Consider the following 14,319-nt stretch of genomic DNA (forward strand, 5'->3'; position numbering starts at 1 on the left):
GTTGGAAAGAGGGAAATTATTTCAGAATGACAGAATTATTACAAATCAGAAGACCTTGGAAGTATTGACTTTGAGTCCAGCCTCCTGCACAAAGCAAAGTTAACACTGAACTTGGGCCAGGCTCATCCAGGCTGTGTCCAGTGTGATGTTGAAAACCTCCCAGAATGGAAAGTCTATAAAATCTTTAGTTTCTTGTCTCAAAGCTTGCTTAGCCTCAGAAAAATAACCCCTTCCCAGGCAGTTGGAGGGTCACTTGAAATTGAGTCTCATTTGTCTCTCACATTCTTCTGTAAAGAGCTTTGTCTCTCTTTTATTGGTAACTTCCACTTAGTTGTTGGAAGGTTGCTACCAGTTACCCCTAAGCGTTCTTAATTAATGCCAGCTTTTGAGAGGAAGAATAATTTTAAGAACAACCAATGAGGAGTGAGGCTTTTTAGGTGGTGAATAGTGGTGTCATAATGAGAATTTCCACAAATTTTTTGGGAATACTTGAGATGCTGGTGTAGGCACCTGAGCCAGTGAAATAGTTTCTTTCAGACACTACATCAACTATTTCCAGTGAGGATTTAGAAGTGTAACGTTGATTCAACAGGATTCTCAGACCAATAACAGAAGACCTGAGTACCAAGTTAAAGCCGAAATTGTCTGAACAGCAAAACAGACACAATTTTTTGCAACTAGAGTACTGGGTTAAATCTGAATTCCCAGCTCCCATTTCTGATGCAGACAGTCTCCCCCCAGGAACCTTTATAGACTCAGTGACATCAATCTGCGCATCCATAATTACAGTCTACATGCCATTACACGGCAGGCGCGCGCAGAGCTCGTGCAGCCCTGGGAGAATCAGCCGGGCCTGCAGCAAGTGCCGGCACTGAAAATGCAAATCTCTTCGCAGATAAGGCACATCTTCCTCCAAATATAGACGAGCTGCCACCCACCGTGCTAATAACAGGCTACACTTCTCTTCAGAAAGATCACACAAAATGAAGCAGCAGATCCCAGGAGAGTACAGGCAGCACACTGTTCTTCGAGGTACGCGCATTCGGGGATCGCTGCAAAGTAAGAGGCTGTGGACAAATAAAAACGGTGTCTTGGGAAGGACAGAAATCGACATAAAGTGAATTACTTTCTCCAGTTAGAGGTGTAAAAGTAAAAACATAGTCATACCAATACCTTAACCTTTATACAAACATCACTTTTTCCCTTCAGCAAAAGTGTTCCAAGTACTGGAAAAGTACCAACTATCCATCTAACGAGAAGGTATGTAAAAAATAGCACTGCTGCTTATTGTGATATCAGGCATGTTAGCAAACCTCATCCTCTACAGCTGGGCATTTTTATCCCAGGGAGGATAAATCGTTATTCAAAAGGCATTTTTAATACAGTTGATTAACAGTTTTGATCTAGATCAAGGGCTCCATACACAACACCTCTGAAACACAGCCACTTCAGAAGACGGGAAAGCTGTGGCAGAACGCGCTTCCTCAGAATCACAGTGACAGCGGCAGCGCATCACCTGTCACTGTGCTTTTCAAGGCTTCACCAACAAACACCGCGAGGGCACCAGCCGGGCCCAGCGGGTCGTGTCGTACCCTCAGGCCAGAGTCCAGAGCCTCGACTGGCGGGTGACAACCGTGAGGGCCCTCCGGGCCGCCCGGCAGCCGCTGAGCGCGGTGCCCCAGCCCTCCAGGGAACAGCCCCTTGGGCTGGGAGGCCGCGGAGCCGCAGCCGCAGGCGGGAAGCAGCACGTGCCGAGCCCGGCACCAACTCCCCTCACGGCGGCCCCTGCCCCACGAACACCGTCGGCCCCAGCCCGCCCGGGGCTGCCCCGCGGCCGGCCCAAGCCCCGGGGTTGGCCGAGCGGAGGGTGGTGGCGCGGGCGGAGCCGCCCCGGTGCGGCGCCTTTGTTCGGGGCGGCGGCGCGGCCGGTCCCGCGGTGCTCAAGGCGGGGTCTCGGGGAGCCCCGCGGGAGCTGCCGCCCCTGCGCGCCCGGGAGCGGGCAGGCGGCGGCGGCCGGGGCTCGGCGCGCTGAGCGGCGCCGGTGGCCGGCGGGGGCGCTGCGCGGGGCCGCGGGAGGGGGCCGGGCGCCCGCAGCCCGTGGGGGCCCTACCCGGCGCGTATCGGCGCTCCGCGGACCCCCGCGCGGGCCCCGGGCAGCGGAGTTCCACTCGCCGGCTCCCGCGAAGCCCGGCCCCCGCCGTGGGCGCCCGCGGAGCCCTCCCGCGCCCAAACTTTGCAAAGTCTCGCAGCTCCGCTGCTGGGGCGGCGGCGGCTACGGCAGCGGCGGGCGGGGGAGGCGGCGGCGGAGGAGGAGGCGGGGGCGGAGGGGGCGGGGTGCGGACCGGCGGCGGCGGCGGCGGCAGCAGCAGCATCAAAGAGCCCAGATTTCTGCCGCTCTGGGAGCCATGCGCTGCTGTCTGTAATGTCAGCGGAACAGGAGAAGGACCCCATCGCGCTGAAGAGATCCCGAGGTACGCGGAGGGCCGGGCCGGGCCCGGGGGCGGACGCTGCTGGGGCCTGGCTCCCGTGCGGAGCGCCGGCTGAGCCGCGGGATGCGCTCCCCGCCCGCGCCGCCGCCGCTGCCCGCGGAGGTCCCGCCGCCCCCGCCGCGCTCCCTCCCGGCGCGGGCGGCGGGGCCGCGGCGCGGGGGCCGCGCGAAGTTTGCTCGGCGGGGCCCGGCCCGCCCCGCGGGCTCCCGCAGCCTCCGGGCCTGGCAAAGCGGCGGCGGGGCTGGCGGTGCGCGCAGGTGTGCCCCGCGGGGCGGGCGGGCGGTCCCGGCTCTTGTGTGTCTGGGGATGTGCGGCGCATTAGTATGCAGCGAGCATAGTGCTGGTGCAAGGGAATACGGCGGCAGTGCCACATGTCCGAGTTCGTGCTGATGCAGAGCCCATAAATTACACTTGAGTGTCCGCTCTTCTACCCCCGGTCTTGGCTCTTGTGCTTGAGTCTAGCTGGGGTTCTGTCTTTCCCTTTTAGGGAAATGGAAAAAATAGCGAAATATTATTTTTTATGGATAGCACTGGTGTGCGGCTCTGGCGTGGTTTGAAGTGTGCGTTTCTTTGAAAGGTGTAGGGAGAAGGGGAGAAATGCGGTGTGTGCTCTGAGTTGGGCAGTGCAGCTGAGTTCAATGGCAGTGGCACATCAGCCTGCGTGGCTTTAGTTGTGTCCTTAGAGCCCTTAGAAACAGAAATGCCTTTCTGAATGGAATAATGAAAGACAGTGGGCTGGGTGCCTGAGTTGTCTGAAAATCAACGCAAAATTCTAAAATCTGCCATTTAATGCTTCTCTTCTCCTTGCCTCCTGTTTTGCCACCGAAATTCTATTGTTCTTGATGTTTCGAGCTTTTTTTCCTGGTTGGATACGTGGGGAAAGGTGCAGGTTCCTATATGCGTATTGTCATTGATAGACAGTTTACACTTCTAAAATTGTTCTAGTAACAGCTGGATTGCATCCTTGTGAGAAAGAAAACACACGGCAGCTTTACAAAGGAGACTGGGATTCATTAGACTCCTCCACTCTCAAACCTTGATTCTGCAAATATTTAAGCATATATGGTTTCACATGCTTGAGTTCCCCACCGAGTTGCACACGATTGCCACTTAATATCAAAACTTGTTTACAATATCAGGGCCACAGAATAGGCTCCCCAAATCTGGTTGTAACTAGATTATTTTTAGTTTTCTGTCCATAATGAAAAGTTTATTCAGCCATTTGTGTTTCTTGGGAAAATGTTGTTACTGAGATAAAGCACTGTTTAAAAAGACTATGGTATCCATCCTGTGGAAACCTAGACAGAGATTTGTCAGTGAGTATGAAAATACTCCATAGTGCAGTAGGTTGTGTATGGCATAAATTACATACAAAGTCATAATCTCTTAATATGTAAACAAAACTAGAAATTGCAGTTCTCCTGACTAACATGCAAAATGTCCATCTTCTGTATGCATGACAGAAAAGAATACGGGGCTTATCTCTTCTTTGCCCAAATGTGAATGGCTGAAATAAATTTTATCTGTAGCTTAATAAGGGAATAGTTATCAGATATGTATTTATATCTCTAGATCTATTAGATAAATGATGTCCTGGTCAAAAGGATTGTACTTTTGCTTGAAAAACTAATCTTGAACAATGAAATAATTCTTCATTTGTGCAGCATTCCAAAATGTTCAGTACACCTTTAATGAAAGTCTGTGTGGTAGGTACCAAAAGGGACTTTGTGGAAAGTTTATTTTGGCTACATGAAAATGAGCCTTATTCACTCTTTTTTGGAGGTATGCTAGGACTAACATTCTGTTTCCTTTCATGTATAAATTAAATCATTATAGAATCCACAGTGAAAATATAAATTCTTAGGGTTAAATCAAGTCATTGGCCTCACACAGTTAGAACTGAAAATACAAAAGCTTTGTGCCTTTCCAGACACAGGACTCACTTCTGTAAACCTGGGCACGTGACTGGCTTCACCTATTTAAGTAATTCAGATAGAAATTGATGGAACTTGTCTCTGGAATTCTAATATTCATCTGCTTATGTTTTTGAAGAATGATGTTCCTGATAGGGAATTTATATGTAATTTTATCAAGTTTTAACTTATGGTACTGTAAACTAGCTCTTGTCTATGATCTTCAGTATTCTACTTTGATTACAGATTTACTAATGTCTGTGCTGCTAGTTGTTGAATTTATTAAAAGAAATCTGGATATTTGTAGTATTTTGCTATCAGTGGTTCACATCATTTGTGTATTAAGACTACAGGGCCATGAACAGGAGTGTGTTTTATGCAGTTGTGAGGATTGGTGTTCACAGTAGAATCTTGCACTGAATTTTGTATAAACTTATATGAACGCTGGAGAAGAATTTAGGAAAGTGTGGGGACAGTTTTGAGAAAGTAGATTGTCAAGAAGATGATTTATAGAGTTGAAATTAAAGGGAAATTTGCCATCATTCTTTATGCAGACCTTTCTGCTGTGATTATTTAATATCTACAGGTGATGCAGTGGCAATCTTTCATAGCATACTAAGTATGTGCAGGATTTTATTTTCTAAAACAGGGCACAAAAGACTCTTATAAAGAGTAATCCCTAGTTTCTCTATTGATAGGTTAGACCACAACCTGCTGTGGTGCAAATGTGAGTTTGAGAATCTGATTGTGACTTTCGTGCCCTTGTCTTTGAAGTTCAGACTTAAAATTTGATAGGTGTTGATCTGGGATGCCCATGTGTCTTCCTTATGTATAATGAAAAATGAAATTAAATTTCAACAGTGACAGTAAGGCCAAAAGGAACTTACTAAAGCAGAGGCAGAACTGGATTGTGACTTGAGGTCAGACTGGTAAATTCCCTGAAACTTCAAAAAAAAAAAGGAGACAAGGAGGAAGGAAGTGCTAGGAATGAAAATTTGCCAGCCCTCCTTTGATCTGTTGAAATAACAGTTGGACATTTCATTCTGTGTACAGTAGGTCTGCTTCTTCTCAGTGAGAAGAGATTTTGTGTTACTGAATAGTCCTAAACCTGGTTTACCTCTCTGCTGGGAACACTTGTCTGACACAGAGCAGGGTACTGTCATATGCTGCTTTGTATAAGACTGTTGATAACTCACAGTTATCTTCAGGTTGCTTTTGGTAATAAAAACCCGTGTGTTCAGCTGTGTGTCTGCATCTTGATCAAGTCTGATTTGTATTCTGAATATGAGTTTTAAACAAAAAATAGTAAAATTTTTAAGTTAGATTGCCTGCTTATTGTTCTATATGTTGCTATATATTTATATGAGAGCAAATAATCTATTATCTTAATGTAGATAGAATTGTAGATAGTGTATTAATGTAATGATGTTATTATGTTAACATGTGTTGCTCTCATCACCTGCTAATGCCTTTTGTACTGCAGCTCAGGGGTTTCTTTGCATTCCCGTATGATGGCAATTCCACTTGAGCCCCATGAGGACAGACTGACTGGGATAATGAACGTGCTAGATTTTATTTTTTTTTAATCTGTGGTCTAACTAGTGCTTTTAAAAATGAAATCCACAATTTATACAACTTTGAGAGCTTGTTCCGCTGTTGTGGAAGGTGAAGAAGAATCCCAGATGAAGTACAGATACCTCATTGTATTGCTCAGGGTAAAGTCTGATTGAATGCCCAATGAAATGAACATCCTTTACTTCGTTCTGGGCCAAGCCTTGCTCAGTTATTCTATGAGGTTTCTGCAGAGTATGGCAAGTTCACTTAAAGCCCCTCTCATTTTTGGCAGGTGTCTTTTTGTTTGATCCAGTCTTGCATTTAGTGAAATTTAGATCTGATAAACTGTCAACACAGCAGAATTTCAGTGGATTTCGTTCATGGATCTACGACTTTGCTTTTCCTTCACGGTGGATTGGAACACACTGTTGTCTGTTGCTACAGTGAGTTTGATAAATGCCGTGTCTGTGTAAGTTAAATAAGAGGTGAATCTTGGCCCTGGCTTTACACAGTTGCTTTGAAAGTTTTATGAGTTATGCAAACAAGAAATACTTCTAACTATTGGAGTTGTTAAGAACCAAGGGACAGATAAACCTAAAATAAATGGAAATGTTTTTTCCAATGGTAGTGAACAGGAATTGGACATTAAAGTGGTAGCAGAGTAAGACAGCTCTAGAAGAGGTATAACTTACCTCCAGATGTTTGCTCCTTAAGGACTTGCAATGCAAGGCACACGAGTTTATTCAAATTGAGTATTTGTAACACGTCTGTTGCTGTGGCAGTCAGAGGCAAACTTGCAATATGGTCTGTAGGAAAACTAACTTACTGTTGCACTGATTGAAATTTTGTAGGTGGTGACAGTGGATTGGATGGGTTAGGAGGACCAGGAGTTCAACTTGGAAGCCCTGATAAGAAAAAGCGCAAAGCAAATACACAGGTAAATTCCCTTTGCTTCTTTTGATTTCTTAATAAATAGTGCACTCAAATGTTTGCTGGCATGACTGTCTGGCACTGTTAACAATATCAGTCTGTTGTCACAAATAGCAGCTATGTACAAAATATTGCAGTTTTATCATGAAGTTGAAATCTTCCTAATACTAGTTATTTGCACTGAAGTTATTTTAATCTCTGTTGGTTGCCAAAGACCTATAAAGAGTGGAGCACAGTGAGACTGCAGTGACTTGTATTTTTACCATATGGATTCGATTCTAAGACAGACTTTTTTTAATGACTTTGTAGCCATTGGTAGAAATCTGTACAGCATGAGGAGTTACCATGAGACTGCTTCTCTCCTTATTTTCATTTCTCTAAGTGTGGGTTTGTGGGCTAATGAATCAGAACAGTTTCTTAATGCTTTGATCAAATTCTTGGTGTATTCCCCAAGTGATTTTCAAGCAAAAGCTGTGAGGCAGGTACAGCTGCTTTCCAGTGTATTCCTGCAATTTGACATTTCTATGCAGTTTTTCTTTCCAGAAAAGAAGACCTGAATACAAAACATCTTCAGCAACTGGACATCTGTAGTGCAGAATTTTCTGTTGTGTGTTCGTTCAGCTTTGAGTGAGAGTATCTGTTAATTTGGTACTGCCCAGTGAGAATAACCTTATTTACATAGGGCAAACAATCACTTTCTGTTGGGCCTATCCAGAGTCCATCAAGATGTGGATCTGTTTTCTTCATTTTGTTTTGTTTTAAAGTAGCCATGGTGAAACTTGCTCTTAGAAATATTCAGTTACTTTAAAAGGTTTCAGGCATTTTTCTTTGTGGAGTTTTCCTTGTGTTCTGGAATGGTAATAACTGCACAGGGCATGTAGACTAGCTACTGTTCTTTTCTTACCAGGTTCAAAATTTGCAGTGCAGCAAATTTATTTCTTTTTAAAATAAATGTTCAGTCTTAGTTTATTAGTACTTAGGAGAAAATGCTTTCTGGGAGCACAGTTAGTGTGAGAGTCAACCCAGCAGAAGTTCCCTAGAGGCTAGTCTAGAATGAATTTCAATTGTACAGCCACTCTGGAGACATCTAAACAGCTTCTGGGCTCTGTTAAACAGTTACACACTTGATTATGCTCTGTAACAAGGGCATAATCCTTGTAGTTTGTACCTATTAACTATGCTTTTCAGCCTGTCCACAATCACTGAATGCTCATAAGGGATGCCTCTATTTGGTATAGAAACATACAGAATGTAGAATATTCTGCACAATATAGAAAATTCCAATCTGCTGACTCCTACATGCTGTTTTTAGGATTACAGTTACATTAGGTTTATATTCTCATAGAAGTAGGGTGTCTTAAGAGATGTGTATTCAGTGAAGTGAACCCAAAATGAAACTGAGGAAATGCCTATATCTGCTGCTCAACATTTGGAAATACTTTGTGCATGTGTTTGTGACAGTTGGCTTTCTGTATTGCTTGTTTTTTGGAAAAGATTAAGAAATAGAAGGGGTGTATTCCGAAGCACAGTCGTGCAACTGCAACGTTTTTTTTAAACACTGAGACTGCTATAAATCACCATGTTATCTGGAGCCCAAACTCCTCTCTCGCCTCTGTACTGAAATTTCAGACAGCCTGGCAGGGTACAGTGGGTGAGTTTTACACAACAGCTGAGCAGTTCTTTCAGCAGTAGTATTGCTAATCCAGGACCTTTGTGGTTGATCTGTCTTGCAGGGAAATACTAAAACTAATTGAGATGTATTTAAAATATTTGTAGGCATCATCATTTCCTCCTCCATCTGAATATGCTCCACCGCCGAATCCAAGCTCTGACCACCTTGTAGCTGCAAATCCATTTGATGACAACTATAATACTGTGTCTTATAAACCACTTCCTTCAGGAAATCCATATTTTAGTAGCCCTGGTTATCCTGGGTTTGGAGGCTATAACACTTTCAGAATGCCACCTCACATGCTACCCAGAGTGTCCTCACCATATGGTGGTTCTTACTCTCTCAGAAACCAACCACATCCTCTTCCTCAAAACCCTGTGGGTGTGGGTTTTAGTCGACCCCACTCTTTCAGCTTTGGTCCACATGATAACCCAGGTTTTGGGAATCAACCCCCTTACAGTGGGGGTCAGATAAATCAAAATGTCAGTATGCCTGCTCAGCATTTCAGGCCGAATCCTGGGGAGAACTTTGGCCATTCTGGGCAGATACCTCACCCTGATGTGCCATCTAATTTTGGTCCTGGAAACAATCCAAATTTTCAAAATTCTCAGCTAGAGTCAAACCATTCTTTTGTTCCTCCACCAAACACATATAACCAGACAAAATCATCAGCACAAAAGCAAGACTTTAATCAAGGTGCAAGCAAAGCATCCAGCCAGAACACTGCTGCTCATCAGCATCATCACAGGACAGAGGACATTGTGAGTCAAGGTAACAGTGACCTAAAAAGTGTTCCTCGAAACAATGTGGTAAATCAGGATAACAGCCATTCCAACAGTGCTGATAACAGCAATGCTGGTCATTCAAATGGGACTCAGAGTAAGTCCCGCCAGCCTCGAGGTGCTGCTGAGGGATGCAACTCTGAGAAGAGCAGCAAAACACCCCTCCATCCCAGTCGACATGGCCACTCGTCCTCTGAACCTGTCTATCCATGTGGAATTTGTACACATGAGGTTAATGATGACCAGGATGCCATCCTGTGTGAAGCCTCTTGCCAGAAGTGGTTTCATCGAATCTGTACAGGCATGACGGAGTCAGCGTATGGGCTGCTCACGGCAGAGGCGTCGGCGGTCTGGGGGTGTGACACCTGCATGGCTGACAAAGACGTCCAGTTAATGCGCACGAGAGACACTGCAGGACCCCCTGCCTTGAACACAGAGGGCTGACAGCCTGGGATGGTGGTAGTGGATGAAATACTTTCTGTGAAGTTTTGGCTACAAATTGGGTACTTCACTTTCTGCAGACAATCGGTTGTGTTTGATTGCTGTCATCTTTTTTTTCCCTAATCCGTTTTCATTCATAAACTTCCATCTCAGCTTTGGTACTCTTATGTGTGCAAATGTTTTATTGGATGGAATACTTTTTGTTTCTGATTAAACTGTAACTGACAATTGATCAGGAGTAGGATGTGCATTGACAATTTTATTGAAGGAAAAAATGTGCCTGTATGAATAGCCCTAATTTGCTAGTATTAATGTGTTAACTAACACTAGCATTTAGTGCTCAGTTTTAATGGTACTATATTTGCAAGTACTCATTACATTTTTTTTTTGGCATGAATGTCTGTTGATGTTCTTGCTAGCCTTTCTTTGAGTATAGTGGAGATGACACAGAGGAATGTGCAGTACTAATAGTTGTTATTTTAGGGTAAATACAGAGAATTTTGTATGTGCTTTTTCTTACTTTTTGAAGTAAAGCATTAACATGCTATTCAAAAATTGATGAATTCATACTTAGCAACACAATGAAACCCGCTAACTCTCACACATTTCTATTTCCTTGAAAAGGCAATAATCTCTTTTGACTTCTCAGCAAATACTTGCTGAAGGCTCTTGCTGGGTCTTGCAGTATTTGGAAGTAGTTATGAAATATGATTCAAATGGAAAAAGAACAAATCAAGTGTATGAAGTCCAGTGCTTTAAATCTAGAGAATGCCAAAAGTAGGGTTGCATATGTAACCTTAATTCATTTATCTTGAGCACATCCATTAAGATACAGTGTCTGCATGTGCCACGGTTGTGCAGTCATGCACCTCCCTCTCATCCTTTCTCACTGATGGTTCCAATCTCCAGCCTCAGTGCTGCCTAAGAATTGTGAATGAACTAGTGTATGGAAAATCCTGCCTGTCTTCCAGGGCTTTCAGCTCAAACCTGCTCAGTCACCCTGAGCTTACACAGTTCACTTCACATGGAGGAGGGTGCAAGGCAATGGAGTGTGCTCTGCACAGGCTCTGAAATGCATGGTAATTTGGCCAGCAAAGTCTTAAAACTAAATTCTCACCACTTCTGTAGCCAGGCTTGCATCTGGGGGGTGGGAAATCTGGAGTGAAGGAAAAAATACAGCTTTTATATGAGATGAGTTTAGCTCACTTCAGGAGTAAGTGATCAGAAGTTTAGCTTCTTTGCTAAACCTGATATCCTACTGACAAGTATGAGTGGCACTAGAGCTTCATGTGTGATGCTAAGAATTCTATTTTAATATGGGTAATTTGATCTTATTCTTGATTTCAATAATAACTCCCCTTGTTTTTTTAATGTGAGGAGACATCTAGCCTTGCACAGTTCAGCCTTAGCGTGACAGAAGTTGCATATGCAACTGAAAAAGAGTTTTGTTAGAGAGAAGTGTTATTTTGACTTAATAAAAGGAGGCATTGTAATAACAGATGCACCACTGTGCTGGAAACTTTGTCTTTGAACAGCAGTTAAATCATATGTCAAGCTTACAAGTGCTCAGCATGTTCCTCAGTGTGATAAATTTTTCAGGTCTGTGAGGATGAGCGATGTAGGAGCTTGCAGAGAATACAGTTATCTAAGTAAAGAGGTAGTTTTTATGATGAGCTGTGCTAATGAGTGAGAAGTAAGGCCTGTTTGCTAATTCACCATCATGTTTCATTTCAGTGGGCTCTACTGTGGTACATTCTTGGAAGATACTGTGCAGATCAGCATAACTTTTCTTGTTTTATTTTAAAAGTGAGAAATTTTGCTGGATAAGTGCTGTATTGCCCCCTTTTTTGCCTTGCCTCTCATCAGGAAAAAGAAATTGTCTAAAGTATAAATAATGTATTTGATATCTTAAGGATTTCATGTTTTGAGATGCAAAAAAGTGTAAAACAGATCAAGGGCTTCTGTTTTCATCACTAGTTGCTTTAATTTTGTGCAGAAACTAGACTCAATCTTGTTTTGTTAGAGGTATGGTATGTAAAAACAACAAAAAAACCAACCAGACAACAACCTCTGTTAAAGAGATTTATTCTTCAGTAGTTTTCCTAATGACTGACAGACTGTTAGAATTTGCTTTTGATACCTAAAGTAGCAATTAAACCAAATCTTGTTTAGAAAGATTTGTTCCTCTGGGAATCAGTTTAATCTCTGCAACAATTTGCACTTGGATGGTAGTGGAGTTGGTTCACATCTACAGCAGCATAAATGAAATAAAATAATTTGCTCAGTGAAAATTCAACAAAACCGCCAATGATGATACTATTACCTTTCCCACATCCCATGCCTGTTGTGAGAAGATTTTTGGGGCATTTGTTCTCAGAAGTCCAATTAATAGTTTAACATTTTGGAGCAGACATTTTATTTAAAATAGCCATGTATTTCTTAATCTCTTCCTTGACCCTACATGAAGTTAGGCAAGTATTTTCTAGATTAGCTGTCAAGACATTAGTATTTAAATATAGTGTTCTTAGAAACTTAAAATCAACTGGAATATCATTTTATAAGGCCTTAAATTGTGTATTTGGGAAACTTATTCTAACGATTTATTTCAGTTTTTCTAAACTGGTACTATGTTGGGTTTGTAACCCAGCAAATTTTCTGCATTTATTAACCTGCAAGTTCAAGGCATTAGCAAATGTCAATTATATCAAATAAAAATGACTGAACAACAAACCCCAAACTTATCAGCACACTGGTCATAGAGATGTGAGTGATGCCCAGAAGTCACCCAGCCAATACGCTTGCCCTACTGATACACTCTTGGCATACTTGAACTCTTTATCTAGACAGTGGGTTATATTTTGTTTTTCTCTGCATGTGTTGACTAGTAGTAGTTCAAGTATGCACAGGAAGAACAGCAATCCTGTTTAATTAGTAAGGTCCTAGGAAAATGTCAGCTGATTAGAATTAGCAGTTAGTTATAGAAGGGTGGGTGGGAGGGAGGGAGGGAGGCTTGACTAGAATAGGTGAGGGTTTTTGTAATACTCTACATGAAACAATTTGTATTGAACTATCAAGTGCTTCTTTCATTTCTCGTGATTTAGACTGTGCTGGTGCTGCACACCAAAAATATTGCAAAGATTTTGTAAGTCTTGCAAACCTTAACATTTTTATGGGAAATGCCCATGTCCCTTTTAAATAGCTCCTTGTCATGGTCAGAAATGCAGCCTATGTTGCCCAAAAAGTTTTTGGGCTTTTTTTTTCCCCTCTCTAGACTGAAATAAATAGGTATAAACTGGATTGCACTGTCCTTAATGCTTAGGGGGTTTTTGCCAGTGATGACTTTTAAAAGTAATTTTGTCATTAAAACATTTATTCTGTTGGTGTCAGGGTAAGTGACAGTGCTGTATATAGGCTAGAGGGCAGAAACCAAAAATCCTGTTTCTTGCTGTTTTATTGATCCCTTCTCCAACTTGAGGCAAACAGGTTGACTGTTTATGTCTGCCTCAGTCTCCTCTTTCAGGAGCTTGGACTAATGCTGACTTCCCAAAGTTGTTTAGAGGCCTAGTTAATATCTGAGATCTTCAGATGCAAGAAACTAGAGAAAAATAATGAAGTTTGCTCTGCTTAAAACAAAAGTTATAATTTTGGGGGCTGCTCAAAGAAGATTATACTTTGTGACCTCTGAAGTTTTTAATCTAAGAACCAGTTTTGTAATCACATTTTTCAGGCTTAATTTCAAGCATGTGAGAATTACTGAAGTCAGGGGAACTGCATGAACACAGTCAATAATGTTTCAAAGTGTTTGCAGTTTGGGGCCTATGATATTTGCAAGGGAAATGCTTTTATGGTTTGAGATTTTTACAAAATCAGTGGTGTTCAAATGTAGCACCTTTTTAACATTTGTCTTTATTTCAGCTTAATACAATAACACATTACCTACATTGAGTATATCCCTTTCATTTTATAAATAAACATTGCCTGGCAGTATTGGTGTAACATTTCTAAAAAAGAAGTCATGCTTCCTATCATGTTGTATGTGACTTAAATGACTGTTTCATATTAAAACTAATCTTTCCTTATGTACTGCTTAAATATACCTGTTTTGGGATATCAGTTCAGTACTTTTTATACAATCTTGAATGTGTTCCACATTGGTGACATGTATTTTTGCAACAACTTTTTTGTTTTGATTTTAAATTAGAGCATGTCTGATGTAATACATGCATTAGTGCTGTGGTGTGTGGCAAAGTTAATGTATGTAATTCAAATTGGAAAAGTTTCCAGACTTTGTCCAACATTAACCCTGTGGCCAGGGATTAAATTACTATGTAATACAAGTTATTTCATACCATGATGTGTTTTAAGCTACTCTATGAAGTATGTGAAACATTATTGTTTATGGATTGGTAGCTGGTGTGGTATCTTGCATAGGTGAGGTATGACAGGTGGTAGCAATTCATGATAATTAAAACTGAGTACCTTTCAGAACACGCAGCACTGGTGTGCATTGTCATCCTGTTGCCATAACCATTAGTATG

At 42.4% G+C, this 14,319-nt stretch overlaps 1 protein-coding gene across 1 annotated transcript; it reads left to right on the plus strand.

The window, feature by feature from the left end:
- Positions 1 to 2,349: 2,349 nt before the first annotated feature.
- PYGO1 (pygopus family PHD finger 1) lies at positions 2,350 to 12,761 on the plus strand. Its single transcript, XM_071568348.1, has 3 exons — positions 2,350 to 2,471; positions 6,808 to 6,893; positions 8,663 to 12,761. The coding sequence occupies exons 1-3, from the start codon at positions 2,423 to 2,425 to the stop codon at positions 9,782 to 9,784; spliced, it is 1,257 nt and encodes a 418-aa protein (XP_071424449.1). The 5' UTR covers positions 2,350 to 2,422; the 3' UTR covers positions 9,785 to 12,761.
- The last annotated feature ends 1,558 nt before the right edge of the window (positions 12,762 to 14,319 follow it).

Source organism: Pithys albifrons, chromosome 13 (assembly GCF_047495875.1).
Source record: "Pithys albifrons albifrons isolate INPA30051 chromosome 13, PitAlb_v1, whole genome shotgun sequence".
NCBI lineage: Eukaryota > Metazoa > Chordata > Aves > Passeriformes > Thamnophilidae > Pithys > Pithys albifrons.